General features: G+C 38.8%; 1 protein-coding gene across 1 annotated transcript in view; it reads right to left on the bottom strand.

Moving 5' to 3' along the window:
* LOC149229157 (DNA polymerase I B, chloroplastic/mitochondrial-like) overlaps positions 1-12,269 on the bottom strand; it is a 195,531-nt gene extending 183,262 nt beyond the window's left edge. The window contains exons 1-3 of the mRNA XM_089378507.1: positions 11,717-12,269; positions 9,149-11,279; positions 8,221-8,409 (exon numbers count right to left, since the gene is read on the bottom strand). Of these exons, the coding sequence (XP_089234633.1) occupies positions 8,221-8,409; positions 9,149-11,279; positions 11,717-11,832 (2,436 nt within the window). The 5' untranslated portion in view covers positions 11,833-12,269. The remainder of the gene's footprint in view (positions 1-8,220; positions 8,410-9,148; positions 11,280-11,716) is intronic.
* Between the last annotated feature and the right edge of the window lie 4,726 nt (positions 12,270-16,995).

Genomic DNA, 16,995 nt, shown 5'->3' on the forward strand with positions numbered 1-16,995 from the left:
CTCTTTTCTAAGACACAGATCGACCAACCAGAGTTCTGCAAGATCTTCCGAGGACAACAAGGTATATTATTCTAATCATTTCTTACCTGAAGTAACAGGGATCCAAGCTCTCTTCTTTTATACAGGACTTCTTTTCTTCTAGGATCAAGTTGAACTTATTCTCCTTGAAGATCTTCACATCCTTCATTTCTTTTCCAAATCACAGATCAGGCTTCGAGAGGAATAGCGAATTACTTGAGTCACAAAGGAGGACGAATTCCTTCTTTATATATAGCCTCCAAGTGGGTCCATAACGCCTTTCAAGGCAGAGTCCAATTCTAGTTGGCCAATTGTTCTTAAGAGCAAAACTAGACACTTTCAATTATAAAATATATTTCTTTTACATTGATACAAGAGCCCAATAGGGTCTTAATGGCTTTGACTCATGACACAATACTAAAGCATACAATGGATGCTTGATTTATGGACCACCATGAAACCCATGCTTTATAAATAAATTTTTCTTTTATATTTTCTTTTATATTTTCTTTTCTTCTTTTGATCAATACATAAGAAATACTTCATGACACAAAACTAATGACAATTATGAAGACCGAAACTAGTTACAATTTCCAACAAAAAGTACCAATAACTAACACTGAAGTGTGTTATCTTAGACAGCATAACACTTAATAAGTTATCACTTCAGTAATGAATCGCATTTGACAAAAGGCCATCAATTTCAAATATATGTGAAAGGCAATGGGCCCTATAAAGGACAAACGCAAAACAACGCACTACTCAACAAGCATAGTTTACATCAGGAGTAGAAACATTGAATTAATAATGTTGACACCTAATCCTCCAAACTAGGGCAAATATATTGTAAATATGTAAATATAAAATAAGAAGAAGAGGCATTGTAATGTGAATCCTAGGGCTCTCACTCTCCTATTTGTATATACTAATGTTCCTCTTAAAAGAAAATTCAATTTTGGAGTTACCATATACCTGGCTTGACATGGTGTCAGAGCGCAAGTCCATAGGTCCTCCATTTTTGTCCGTTCCTCTTAAAAGAAAATTCAATTTTGGAGTTACCATATACCTGGCTTGACATGGTGTTAGAGCGCAAGTCCATAGGTCCTCCATTTTTGTCCCTCTCAGTAGCTCCTTGCTCAATGTCTGGCACATTCTGCTCCCTATTTATTATGCCCTATTCTCTTGCACCTGCCAGAACTTGAGCATTCTTTATGCGCCTAACCTAATGCTCCACTAATTCGGCCTCTGTCAGAAATTTGTCTATTTCCTCTCTACGCAACTGAGATAGGGATCCCATCTCCCAGTGTTGCGGGGGAGCGCCCCCCCCCTCGAACCCGCTCCCGAAGCGCGCTCTGGGCGGGAGCGGGTCGGGAGCGCGCTCCCAAAATCGCTCCCGGACGGGAGCGATTTTCGGGAGCGGGTCGGGAGCGCGCTCCCGTAAAAAAATTTGCGCTCCCTGGTCTGTGAGGGAGCGCTTCAGGGAGCGATCACTCCCGGAGCGTCTTTTAATGCCCGGGAGCGATCGGGGAGCGATCGCTCCCTGATCGCTCCCGGGCATTAAAAGACGCTCCGGGAGCGGTCCGGTGGAAAAAAAAATCCGCCGGACCCGAAAATTAAAAAAAAAATTAGAAAAAAAAAATTGTTTATAAGCCCAATGGGCCAAAAAAAAATCATTTCAACTTCATTGAGCTTGAGATTGAGAGCTAAGCAAGAGCAAAGGAGCAAGGAGCAAGAGCTGAGGAGCAAGGAGCCAGAGCTGAGGAGCGAGGAGCAAGCCTGCAGAGGTAAGTAACTTAATCATTTAGTTAGTTTAGCTGGTTAGGTAGTTAATTTGGTTAGTTTAATTTACCTGTTTGAGTTTAAAGCTCATTAATTTAAATTAAATTAATAAATTAAATGAATTAATCCCAATAAACTAAATTAATTTGCAGATTCAAGACTCAAACCCTACAAACATCAAACACCATGGACCTGGGGATATTTATTGGCATTTTCCTCTTCCTGGTCCCTTTTATGGTTATTATGGTGGTGGAGAGTAGGAAACGGAAGGGGCCTCAAACTGAAGAGGTGGATGAAGAAGCCGGAGGAAGTCAAATGGGTGAAAACCCCAGTGAGGAGGAGGTGGAGGAGGGTGAACATGAGGGTCAAAAAACTAAACAAGACCAAAATCCATTGTGGAAATATGTTCACAGGGCTGAAAGTTGAAACAAGGAGAGGGGGTGGAACCACTAAATTTCATTGCCCCCATTGCAACACTGACTACACAGGCTCATACACCCGTGCTAGAAGACACCTCTGCGGGAAAAGGCCATGGGATGGAGAGAAACAAATAGGAATCAAAACTTGTGACAAGGTGTCAACAGCAGATAGAGCCAAATACATAAAGGAAGAGGAGGACGCCCAATACAGAACAAAAAGATTAAGGGGTTTCTTTGAACCAATCTCACCATCACAAAGAACTCCTTCAGCATCCTCCCAAAGCAGTGGATATGGACATGGAGGCACAGGGTCATCATCTTTAAGGCGTAGAACCATATCAGATTTCCTTGATGAGGGGTGTAGGAATGATGTGGATTCAAAAGTTTACAGGTTCCTCTATGCATGTGGGATACCATTCAATGTTCTACGCTCACCTTATTGGCACGAAATGGTTTCTGCCATAAATGATGCCCCTAAAGGATACAAGAGCCCTGGGTATGACAAGGCAAGAACTGTTGGCCTTGATCATGAAAAAGCAAAAATATCACAGTCTTTGAATAAAATGACAAGTTCTTGGACTGACAATGGGGTGTCCATTGTATCTGATGGATGGACAAATGTAAAAGGCAAGCCATTGATAAGTGTTCTTGCTGTGTCCCGAAGTGGTCCCATCTTTCTAGTTGCACATGATTACTCAGACAAGTTCAAGACCGCTATCAACATTGCAGAAGCATTGCTTGAAACAATTGAGCGTATTGGCCCATACAATGTCATCCAAGTCATCACTGATAATGCTCCTAATTGTAAGGCAGCGGGAGCAATTATTGAGGATAAATACCCGAACATATTTTGGTCTGGATGTTTGGTTCACACATTGAACCTTCTGTTGCATGATATTGTCAAAAACAAAAATGAACAATACCAATGGATTGGTGATTTGTACAAGAAAGGAAAAAAAATGATAAAATTTATTACAAATCATAGCAATACCCATGGCCTTTTCCGCAGTCACTCGAGATTGGAGTTGCTGAAGATTGCGAGGACTAGATTTGGTAGCTATTACCTCACCTTCAGGCGCCTTTTGAAGGTAAGAGAGGCATTAGCTAGCATGGTATCAAGTCCACATTGGCAAGTGTTAAAGGAAAGGGCTACAAATGTAGCTGACATGGCAGGTTTTGAAACGGTGGAGGAGGCTGCTCTTGATGGGCAGTTTTGGACAACTGTGAGACAGGTATTGGATTTCACCAAGCCAATTTATAACATGATTCGGTTTGCAGATACAGACAAACCAGTGATTGGCGAGGTGTATGAGCAAATGGATACCATGTTGGGGGAAATAAAAGACATTGTTCATAATAAAGATCCCAACTTGTACAAACTGATTCATGATTGTGTGTGTGAACGGTGGAATAGGCTTAACCTTCCACTACATTGCTTGGCGTATATCCTTACGCCAAAATACTACTCAGAATCTTGGTTGGGCAAACCTGCAGCAGGGGGTGGTGTTAGGACCAAACCCCATTTAGATCAAGAGGTAACTAAAGGATATCTGGAAGCATTAGAAAAGTTGGTGCCTGACAGGGAGGAATGTGCAGCTGTGCGCCTTGAAATAGGCAGATACTTCAGTGGCAGTGGTTTGTATGGTAACTTCCATGCAATGGACGACAAAGATAAATTTGATTCTCTCACATGGTGGGAAACATATGGCGGCCACGGACTTTTGCCAAAATTGGCAAAAAAAGTTCTTTCACAGGTTGTAAATTCTTCTTCTGCAGAGAGGTGTTGGAGCACCTACAGTTATATACATAATGTGAAAAGAAACAGGCTCAATGAAAACCGAGCAGAAAGCTTGGTTTATGTGCACTACAATTTGAGGTTGTTGAGCCATTACTGTGATCGGGCTAATGAAGATCCCACATATAAAATTTGGGACAATCACCCTGAGGACGACAATTTGGAGGATGGCATTGTACATATGGAAGAACTAGAAGAGGAGCTTGTACGGGATGAACATGAAGCAGCTGCAGCAACCATGCCACCTCCACCTCCACCATCCAGTAGCAGTTCTCGAGGCCCGAGTCTTGTTCCATTGCTGTCGCCACCTCCATCGACACCCTCGCGTGGAGGCTCTAGTTCTGGTCGTCGGTCTGTGCGGGAGACTCCTAGAAGACCACCACGACCTACTTATACTCCTGGGGACTCTCGTGGCAAGGGCCACTTGTAGATTTACAGTTTACTTGTCTTTTTTAGTTTCTATTAGACTTTAGTTTTCATAACTGTTGAGTTTTGAGTCCTTGACTCTTGACTCTTGACTCTTTCATATCATTATGACATTATGATATTTTTTGTAAACATTATATCACTGTGACAATCAAAATTTGAAGTTTGAAGTTGGGCCTTGGCAATTATAACTCATTGGTAATGATTGTGAATTATGAATATGATGCTTTGTGAAAGACTAAAGTTGTTTCATTTCATCTCATTATTCATGTTTCATTTTATAAATTTTTAACATTTCATATCATGTTAACAGTTAGAAGTTAGGACTTAGAAATATCTTCGATATTACTTCTTGTAATGGTTAAACTTGGCTTACAAGTACAACTTGTTACTTTGGTGATCAATGATGATAAATGTTATTGAATTTTCAATTCTGAAAGCTTTCAACTTCAATGTATCAACTTCATGTTATGTTGCAGTTGTAATATGTATTTTACTAACTTGTGGACATGGTTGATGACGATTATAATTTCTAGATGATTGAAGTGATATATGGTTCAATGATCAATTTATGTTTTTTATGTCTATTTCATCATTCTACATGTTTTTGTTGACATATATGTATCAAAAATTAAAAAATATAAAAAATATATATATTTTTAAAAAATCGCTCCCCGATTCGCTCCCAAACCGGGAGCTTCTGAAAATAGTCGCTCCCGCTCCCGCTCCCAAGTAACATTGACCAGATGTAAGTCACTTTCGTGTTTTTAGAAGTGAAGCATGGGGCCATAATCCAGATGAGAAACATAAAGCTTTGGAAAAAAATGTATTTTTGTTGGATACTCTAAAGATGTCAAAGGATATAGACTTATTCCACTTAAGTCCAAAAATGTTATCATTAGAAGAGATGTAAATTTTGTTGAAAATATATCAACCTACGAACCTAATTTGACGGATGTGCCACCTCTCTCTATCCCTTCTACTTCTGAAAATATTTCTTCTTCAGATGATGACAGCGAGGATGACAATCCTCCCCCACCTTCTCAGGATCCTCCTTCAACTCCTCAGCTTCCAAAATGGGTCTGTGCTACTCGGGATGCAGCAGGTGCTCTTGCAGGTGATCCTACAGATCAGCAACGTACACGTTCTCAGTTCAATAGAGCCTCTTCTTCACTGGCTCAAGCTTCAGCGAATTATGATCCTGACACCTTTGCAGAAGCTTCAAGCCATCCAAATTGGAACGCAACTATGAATGAAGAATATCGTTCATTATTGGCAAATGATACATGGGATCTTGTTCCTCTTCCAAAGGGACGAAAACTTGTTAGATGCAAATGGGTTTACAAAACCAAGTTTGGACCAGATGGAAAAGTTGATAAACATAAAGCTCGTCTTGTTGCTAAGTGATTTTCACAAGTTGAAGGCATTGACTATGCCGAAACCTTCTCCCCTGTTGCCAAAATGAACTTTATCTGCCTTGTTCTTTCCCTTGTTACTTCTTTCAAATGGGAAATCCATCATATGGATGTTAATCTGCCTTCTTGCATGGGGGCTTGCATGAAAAAATCTATATGGAACAACCTCCTGGCTTTATACAAACAGACTCCAGTCTTGTATGTCGACTTAAGAAATCCCTTTATGGTGTCAAGCCAGCCCAAGGGGCTTGGTATGCCAAAATGGATAGCTTTCTTTTAGATACCGGCTTTTCTAGGTGTCATTCTGACAATACTGACTACACCAAGAAAGTGGGTAAGTCTCTTATCATTCTTGTTCTTTATGTTGATGATATTATCCTTACTAGTAGTGATCCCAACCTTATAAACCATGTGAAGTCCAACCTTAAAAAGCAGTTTGAATGACAGACTTAGGACACTTGCATTATTTTCTTGGACTTCAAGTCTTGCAATCCAAGGAAGGTATTTCCCTTTCCCAGTCCAAGTATGCCTGCGATCTTCTACGCTACTTTCACATGGAACACTGTAAGTCAGCCCCTTCTCCCTTTCAGTCTGGAGTCAAACTTTCAATCACTTGTACTTCCCTTGAAGCTGAAGCTACCATATATCGTCAACTTGTAGGAAAACTTTTGTATCTAACCCATACCCGTCCTGACCTTTCCTTTGTTGTTGGCCTTATTGCTTGGTTTATGCAAAACCCACGTGAAAGTCATTGGAAAGGAGCTAAAAGAATACTTCGTTATGTTCGAGGTACAATTCAGTTTGGGATTCATTACAGTGCAGAAGCATCTCCTCTATTGGTTGGTTTCACTGATTTCGAGTGGGCTGGTGACCTTGATGATTGGAAGTCTACTGTAGGTTATGTGTTCACTCTTGGTTCTGGACCTATTACATGTGCTTGTAAGAAACAATATGTCATTTCTCTTTCTTCAGCAGAAGCAGAGTATCATAGCGTCATAGAAGCTAGTAAGGAAGCCTCGTGGCTTCGTCAGATCCTGTCAGAGTTTGGCTTTCAGTAGCAGCATCCAACTACACTTTGGTGTGATAATCAAGGTGCCATTCAAATATGCAAAGATCCAGTCCAACATCAACGCAGCAAACAAATTGAACTACACATGCACTTCATCAAAAAGCTCATTCATGACCATGTTCTTTAAGTGCAATATTGTTCAACCAATGATCAAATTGCAGACATCTTTACAAAGACCCTCACAGAGGCGAAGTTTACTAAACTTCAATTTATGGTTGGAATTCAAGAAGTTCATATCTGCCTCGAACTATGTGCCCATTGCTGACTGTACTTCCTCAAATTTCGTGCCAGAAAGTCGCTGAAAACTCCCTCGATTTTTGTGCTACTTGTAGTAGACAGTCCCAAAATCCATGCCTCGAATTTCAAGCCAGACAAAACTGTACCTTCCTCAAAATTCGTGCCAAAAAAGCCTCAAATTTTGTGCTTCCTTTTAGCTATTGTTCTCCTTGAAAATCATGCCAGCTGCTCCTTGAAATTCATGTCGCTGTACTATCTCTTCCTTGGGATTCGAGCCCTTCTCGCACTACTGCAATTTCTCCTCCTCTCCATGAAGTTCTCCTCTCTTCTCTTCTCCTCATGCTCTCTCAAGTGTGAAGTGAAGTATAAGTTTCCCTTTTACTCTTTTGTCTCTTTGGAAAAGATTGAATCCTTAAAATCAGGATCCAATGGCTGAGATTTCATTCTCAAATCTCAAGATGTGTGGTTGAGATCATTTCTCCCAAATGACCCACCTCATACATTGGTCCCATCACTTAAAGGCCTCCAAGTACCTTTTTTAAGTTTGTGTACCTTTTTAATTTATTCTCGTAGAGTGATTTTTCTCATCACTTTAATATTAGAAAAGTACACTTAGTACTTTTAATATAAAGTCACTTTATAAAGTACAAGTGACTTTAATATTAGAAAAAATGCATGGTACAACACTTCTAAGTACCTTTTCCCACCATGACATTAATATAACTCATAAATATCATCAAGACAAAAGTCATTAATGTGCTCACTGGGCTAAAATGGATAAAAGCCTAGTAACACCTATCCTTGGTACTATTTTCAACATGAATAAATAAGTATACCAAAATTGTCAATTCAAACTCATGCAAACAATTACACTATTAACTAATAAAGCAGCTTAGTTGTTCATAGACACATAACAGCACACTAAATACCAGGGATAGTTTACATTTCAAGCAAAGTGATCGAAACAAAGTGTATACCAGCACAGTTAGATCTCAAACTCATGTTAACTAATAATGTTGCTCAGCAGTTCATTTTCATTCAAATGTGTGGACTGTGCCTCACCTTTTGAATAGATGTATCTCCAAAATAACAAGAAAATTCTGACAAGACATCTTTACCACCACCCAGCACGTCTACCCATACACAGGACTTGCCATTGCCAAAATCAGCTTGAGATCCACAATATATACTGAAACAAATGATCTCCCCATGACCAACTGGGCTCTCTTTCTTAATATCAATGTATGCAACCTGCATTGAGTATCACAATAGTTTGCATGACTATTAGATAGGAACACACAAAAAAGCTAATTCAATGTGATTTTCATTAAAGCACTTGGAATGTTGAGGGTACAGTACATATCGGGGAAAAAACTGCATAGCACATGCCTAAAACAAAATGCAAAGGCACGTAGAAAACACTCAGACCATAAGTTTCCAGAAGTCATGTCAAATGGGGACATTGAGAAAACTAGCTATGGAAAAGAGGAAAGAAAAATGACAGCTTGAATAACTCAAAATTTGTTCCAGTCTTTAGCAGCCATTTGCATCTTGTTACCCATTCAAGCACCAAACAAAAAAACTGTTTTTCCTTGAGCTAAACTGGAAAAAAGGAAGACTAGCTCCAGTTCAGAAAAATGTAAATAGCATTTCATAAAAAATCAATAGATTTGCAGTTGACACCAATTGTTTGAAAAAGGTATCCATCCACCCAACTGCATACTATGCCAATAAATATTGAATCCAGTTGCATCAATGTTCATAGACATGTATTAAACTACCTTTTATAAAGGCAATGGAGAAGTTTCTTCCCTAGATAATGGACAATAGTCCTGGTCCACTAATAAAAATCAAAAGTTTATGGAAGAGATAAAACTGAAGTCGAGGGAAGTTTAGGCAAAGGATCAATGAAACAGCCTGAATAGTAGCACTTATAACTCCTGACCTTTTCAAATAAGTACAAAATAGAAATGGCAAGAAACTAACCAACCTCTCTATCACATGCATGATTAAGATCCTTGTAATCTCCCATAAGATTCCCTGTAACCATCATTACAGTCTCCACATCATCAACAATGCAAATTTTTTTGTATAAAGGATTAAGGTTCTCCGGAACATTGTTGCTATCACTGTCCATAACACCATTGCCACCTTCATTAATTGCAGAATCTTGACCATTGTCCAGCCCAATATGCTCACCCTTAGTTACAGGAGTTTCAATCTTTTCCTGCTCTATACTACAGCCGCCTGCATCCTCCATGTGTAAAGGCCTCCCTTTCCTGTCTTTTTCATTCGATGGGATTTTGTATGGGTGACTTTGTATGATCTTGTTACCAGAAACTCCACCTGTGTCAATGATATCAGACTGACCTGTTATTTTTGCAATGTTCGAATGAAAACCAACCTTTTCTAAAGATATTAGCTGCTTGATTAAAGGCTTCTTGGGTGAATAAATATCTCGATTTTCTAGATGATGTAGTCCTTGATTTTGAGCTGCAGCAATTTTATTCGAATTGGATAAACCAACGTGTTTGCCTTCTGTTTCTGTGGTTACAGGGCCCTGAACAGGAACATTTTCTTCAACAGACACATGATCTACTTTTTGCATAGGAGCCCCACTGTCTAATGCAGCTGAGGTAAGCATTAGCATATTGTCTCTACCTTGATTACTCGTTGATGAAACCTCTTCTGTTCTAGAAGAAGGGATTGCATCTAATGTCATAGGCTGGGTATCCGTTTGTACACTGCACGTACTGCCTTTTGGGTGACTTCTCATGGCATTTATTCTCTCTTTTTCTTTCCGCCAATCTTCACTGCCCGACTTCATTGCTAGAGCTTTTTTGGAGGCAATACTAAGACCTTGAGGAGTGTAACATGCACATTGACTTGCAGGGCTTGTACCTGATGTCATAGGCTGACTATCAGTTCGTACACTACCCACGCTGTCTTCTGCATGATTTATCATAGCGTTTATTCTCTCTGTTTCTTTCTGCGAAGCTTCGCTGTCCAACTTCACTGCTAGAGCTTTTCTTTGGGCAATTTTATCACCTTGAGGAGGGAACTGTGCATACTGACTTCGGTCTTGTCTCCGAACAACATTTTCTTCAGCGGACATATGATCTACTTTTTGCATAGGAGCCCCACCGTCTAGTGGAGCTGAAGTGGGCATTAGCGTATTGTCCCTACCTTGATTACTCATTGATAAAACCTCTTCTGTTCTAGAAGGAGGGATAGTATCTAATGTCGTCGGCTGGCTATCAGTTCGTACACTGCCCGCACTGCCTTCTGCATGACTTGTCATAGCTTTAATTCTCTCTGTTGCTTTCTGCCAATTTTCTCTGTCCAACTTGATTGCTAGAGCATTCTTTTGGGCAATATTGAGACCTTGAGGAGGTTGACGTCCATATTGACTTGTAGGCTTTCTATCTAATGTCATAAGCTGGCTATCAGATCGTACACTGATCGTGCTGCCTTGTTGATGACTTCTCATAGCGTTTCTTCTCTCTGTTTCTCTCTGCCAAGCTTCCATGTCCAACTTTATTGGTCGAGCTTTTCTTTGGACATTATTAAGACCTTGAGGGGAGAAACCTGCATATTGATTTCGGTCTTGTCCGCGATAGCTATATTGCCCCTGTTGATAGGTACCACGATGGTAATAAGGCGGGGCGCTATTCAAAGCACCTGGCGGAAACGAGTATCCTTTATTATGACTTGGACTTGATTCCCCCCGTTCCAAGCTACTAGACCTCATTCTCACTACATTGTTCATATCATCTAAACCCTTGTCAAAGTCACGGATTCTAGGCAAACGATTATCGTTATCTTCTGACGTATATGCATTGTGAACTCTATATTGGTCAGATATAGGTCTAGTTGCCTGGCATTCCGCTTGAGAACCCTCATACACTGGAAAACTTTCTCTAACATTGGAAGCATCTCTGGCATGGCCAGGCAATGAATGATGCTTGGAAGATAAAGACCACTTTCTAGCCCTAGGATCAACTAACGCTTTTGCACTGAGCTTTGAGCTATTTTCGTGGTGACCGCCTAAATGTGACTTCCCTGAGCTGTTGTGCCTCCGTGAATCTGACTCTCCTAAGCTCAATTGCCTGAAATCGAATCTGTAGACAACTATGAGAGACGCATCTGACGCAAAGGAATAACTAAACCATAAATTAATACAGGAGACTGTAAAAGTTTGTTATATCATGTCAAACGAATTCCCACCAACAATATACCAAGAATGACAAAAGTCATTTAAAATATAGCATGGCAATATGTCTACTTCAAGACCATTCATAATGTACTCAAATTGTCACGCTAACAGAAGATTTAACAAACTGGTTATGTGAAAGCCCTTTCAAGAAATATGTAAATAATCCGCCTCCTATAATAAGCCTTTTCCTATGCACGCATTAACCCCCATTGCTCATCCATTCTATTATTTTATCTTACGTAAAGGTATAATCCAGCGGGAAAAAAGACCACAATAAACTGGAAACGAAACGAGAAGAAAATAAGCAGAGAATAAGCAGGAGAGAGAGAGAGAGAAACTGGCCTCTGAAGGTTGGGAGAACAAGCGGCGGTCCTGCGAAGCATCGGATTTTGAACATAACACGGGCCTGGAATGGAGGGCCTCGAAGATGGGGCCTGCGGGATGGCGCCCAAAGCCATAAGGTCCGCCACCCTGGCCACTCTGCCTCTTCCTCCTGCCGTTGCTCCTTTTGAAAGATTCAACACTCTTTTAACTTGAACTTCGTTAGGCGCAGCTACCGCTGGTTCTGCTACTTGTTCTGCTGGAACTGCTAATTCCCCTCTTTCTTACTCGGCACATGCTCGGCCGCCATTCATGTATTCACCTGAGCTGAGCTGAGCTGAGTTGGAGAGCGGGAGGATGTATAAAACTTTAAAGCCGTAAAGGTATGTAAGGCGACGCCGTCGTTGAGTGATAAGGGGTTTAAGAGCTTTTATGGTTGGGAGTATAAATCTCTGCGCTTGCCCTAACAATTCTTACATTTACATGGGTGGACATGGAAGCTGTGGCAGCTGATTAAAATGGTGGTTTTTTAGTGGATGTCGCGTAGTATTGTCAAAATGATTTTGTCTTCGAAAATCGTGCCCATGTTTCATTCTATTTCTTGTGCATATTAAAATATATATACATTTTTATCTATTTGTTGTGTATATTAAAATATATATACATTTTTATCTATTTGTTGTTTCCGATTAGCGAAAGCAATTAAAATATATATACATTTTTATCTCATTGTTGTTTCCGATTAGCGAAAGCAATTAAAATATATATACATTTTTATTTAAAATAGTTTTGTAAAGTTAAAATAGATTTATATAGGTTTTAAATTGGTTAAGAAAATAATGGAATTTTTGGTAAGATTTTGATAAAATCCGGTAGAAATTTTGGGAAATACAAGTTGGGTTATAGCTGTCAAGTTTCAAAATTTTGGGTGGTTTAACAGTTTTTTATGGTACTAAATCCATTTCCACTATAAAAAAAAATGGATTCAATGGCGAGATTCTAGCGATTTCTTTGTCCATCTCCACTATAAAAACAGGGTTCAATGGTGAGATTCTAGCAATTTTTTGTCATCCTAACAAATTAGTTGTCTAGATAAACACGCAGATTTACATTAAAAAATTATAAGTTTAGGAATTTTTTATTATTAAAAAAAAAACTTTAGTATTAAAAAAAATTATTAATAATGAAGCCAAGGCATTAAGAACTTTTTAAGAAATACATTCACTCAAAGGTAATAAGGGATTGGTAACACAATAATAATGAGTGACTCGGAGATGATTGGTAACACAACAATAATGAGTGGCTCATCAATAATAATAAAGTTTTTTTTGTTTACTCAATCTCATCACAAAGCCCTTGTCTTTCATGTTTGGTCCCAATAATTTTAATAGATGTAAAGATTGTGAGTTAATAGAGTTTTATGTGGTTATTTAATCTCATAACCAAGAAGTTGATATGTTATTTAACATTAGTGTAAGCATGATAAAAGCAAATTTAAAAATAAAAGTGAGACTTTATTCACAATGTTTTTCCTTAATTGTTTATTCAATTTAATGGCCATAATAGATATGGTGTCCAAATGCCCCATCACTCCAAGTAGTTAAGGGGAGAATTTAAAGCAACTATTATCTCTCAACTTCCAATGCCATCCATTGTCAATGCTTGGAGTTATTAAGGGTTAAATATTTCATCCTCATTTTACATGTGGTTATCTTCTCCTAACAGTATTACATGAGTTGGAAGTCACATCCTTTCTTCCCACCCCTATCTATTACTACATTGGTTGCTTAAGTGATTACCCTAATGTTCCTTCTCATAAACTCTAAGGAAATTGATTTAGGTCTTGTGATGCCATGGCTATCATGCTTTCTAGTGGAGCCCTTGTTTGGGTTTTCCTTCTTCTTCCTCTAAAAATGGTGCACTATAAATAGTAAACACCATATGTTATTTGTAAACTTTAAAAACAATGGATATCTGAAATGATGATCTTTCACCCCACTTATTAAATACTTGTTTCAACATTATTCCCTAAATATGTTAGATTATCATCTGTAATTCATTATTTGACCCACAATCTAGGCTAGATCATTATATAATTTGTCATCTATCTCAATGCTTCTAGAGTGGAAAATTGGAGGAATCAACTTGCAAGAGCAATTTTATCGACAAGACTATATGGGACTATTCTACACTCAGAGACCTTTCCAACGGTGCAAGAATTGTGTCAATAGGCGTTTGTACGAAAATTCTATGCCTCGCAAAAGTTGGCCTACCATGTTTAACCACCATGGCATGAGCGGGTTCCATGTCAGACCCCGTCACTCATGGAAAATGGGCTAGCCATATGAGGACTATGAAGAAGACTCTAAAAGGGTCAAAGTTGTAACTCTATTTGAGAGTTGAAGGAGTCAAGCCTAACCCCTAGTTGGCTATTAGGTTGTGTTTTAACCAAGCCACTAGGAGGAAAAGAGGTTTCATTCATTTTGATTGTATTGTATTCCATAATAAAGTAAAACAACTAGGAGTGGGAGTGAGAGAGCATAACAAAGGGGGTTTAGTGTTTTGTAGCAACCTAGAGGACCATAGGTCTCACATAAGTCCATATAGAATGCCTTCTCCTTTGCACTTGCACTATTTCTATTCAAAATAAAATGGGAGTACGACAACCTCACCTTCCAACTATGTTTTCTCCCGTAGGGGTTTCCCAAAGCATATCCCGTGTTTATTGTGGTTGGTGTGTGATTGTATTTTATAGTTCTCTATTATCTGCATTTTATCTATTATATGCATGAGCAGGAAAAACAATAATTAATAAATCTAGAATCTAAGGAAATCAACCCCATAATACAAATTTCAATCCATTTTTATCAGATCTATTATGATATACTATTCAATTGAATATCCACGACAGTTTATGAATTAATCCAATCATATCATTGTCAAAGCACCTTAAAAAAAACACTCTAATGACTACTAACTAAAAGAACAAAAAAATAAGGTTTGACAATTAAATTACATTACATAACAATTCTAACTTAAAGCAATCATAATTATTAATAATATAACATTTGTGCATGACAAATAATAAACCTAATAAAAATACCACCAAATAATAACCCACAAAGTATCTCTATAATATTAATTAATTTATGGGGGCAATAGGTGCCAAGGGAGGGGGGGGGGGGGTTCTTCTTGGTCCCAAAGAAGAAATTGAAATGAAATACTCATGGATCCTAGGCATAGCCTCTAGTAATTGGGTTAAATTGTATGCTCTCTTTCAAGGCATTACTTTGGTACAATCCTTATCAATCAAGTCTTTAATTATAATAGGATACAATAACAATTATGTTTGTCATCTTGCTTTAGAAACCCTTCGTATGGACTCCACTCTTTGTCATATTTACTTAAGATTCGTGAGATCACTCACCTTGAGTCCTCATATCTGAGCTAAACATGTCTTATGAGTCTTAAGCATGGCATCAAATAAGTTGGCAAATCAAGCTCTAATACTACCTATTGGAACTTTGAGAGCTAATGGAACCTTGCAGGAAGCATGTAACAATCACTAGTTGATTTTCTATGTAAATAAAATAAGTCCAAGGTCATGGGACACATATTCCAAGCTAAATGTTGGATAAAACACAGTGATGGGTAATTAGTGATTAATTAATGGCTATGGAAATTGGCAAAAACAAAGATGCATTAATTGGCATTTTATTAATGAAAATAAAGGAAAATAGGAGAAAAGGAAGGTGAAGAGACACAAATTTGCCTGAGGAGGAAATTGAAGGAAAAATGAAGAAAATAGAGGCCCCAATGACAAAAAGGCTTTTGAGGATCAATTCACAACTTTTGTCAGCTTAGTTTTGGAGCTCTCTTTTATTCTCTCATTTTCTCTTACTCTTGCACACTTAGAGTATTCTTGGAGCATTCTTGGAGCACTTTGGCATACATTGGATTTGGAGAAAGAAGGAAAAGGAAAGTAGGAAAGTGCAAGGGAACATGTGGATCAACAACTACATTTGAATTACTTTGCAGGTAAAAGGTTGCGTGTGTGATTTCCTTGATGATTTATGGAGGCATGGTATATGCATGTGATTTTTTAGTTACACGTTGTCATTGGCATGGAGATCTGCCTAGATTGACAGTGGTTATAGCCTTGCCTTGCCATTTTCTGGATAGCCATGGTGTTGTGGATTTTCCCACTTGATTATTTTCTTATTGGTGCTCATAATTCCCTATGGTTGTGGGTTGGAACAAATGCTCTAGAAGTCCTGGAACAACTTGGGTTGAGTTACTAGTCCTGGAGCATAAGTTTGGACAAATGCTATGGAGCCCTTACTGGGTTGAGTTACTAGTCCTTGGAGTCAGGTTGGACAAACACTCTAGAGCCCTTGAAGGTTGTGGGTTGAGTTACTAGTTCATGGAGCCCTGGAAAGCTTGGGTAGAGAGATATTTGGTTGGTGTTAGTGATATCTGGTCGTGAGGTGGAATCATTGGTTGAGGTTTGAGGTGGTTTTACCTCTAGAAGCCCTGGTTTGGCTTTGTTTGGTTTATTCCATGAGATCCCACATTCATGCTTGGAATATGGCGTGGGGTTGATTAGCTAAAAGAGAGAATTGGTTTAGCCCAATCTATGGTATAGTGGTACGTGGAAATCCCTAACTTGGTTGGTATTTTTATATGTTAATAAGAGTTATTCTCCTATAGTGATTCATGTATATTTGTAGCGATTATGTTGGTGATATTATGGTTGAGTTTCCATGGTTTACATGTTGGTTGTTTTTTGGTTATATGATGATGATATGATGTGTATCATATATGACTCTTGTCATGAATTGTTTAGTTATTGATCAGTTGATGAATGTATGGACTAATAAGTGTTGTTGCAACTATGTGGAGAGGGCATAGGGCCTTCTAGGTGATTCTCATACCTTTATGATCATATATACATTCATGACTAGTATCTTACATCTTTTCCATGTGTTTGACACAATGCCTAGTATGTTTTGGTCAATTTAGGTAAAGTTTTTTATTCGAGTTTGAATGTTTAGCTTTGTTGTCATGTCAATAATGATTCTAAGAAGTTTCGGGAAGTCCTGGGCAGTGGTCTAGAGGTTGCCTTAGAATTGTGGCTCAGATATTGGGAGTGCACCCTCTGAACTGGACAATTTGGGTCATAACTACACTCAGACAGTGTTGTGCATGCAGTTGGAGGCCTTCAACCGTACTCAAGCCTTGTCATGCATGTTATTGGGAGCCTAGTTTAGTGAAAATGAGCCCCAACTCAGGGTTTGGTC

The sequence above is a fragment of the Pinus tabuliformis genome, chromosome J (genome assembly GCF_031772625.1).
Source record: "Pinus tabuliformis cultivar Carrire ecotype Pingquan chromosome J, CPIR1, whole genome shotgun sequence".
NCBI classification, from domain to species: domain Eukaryota; kingdom Viridiplantae; phylum Streptophyta; class Pinopsida; order Pinales; family Pinaceae; genus Pinus; species Pinus tabuliformis.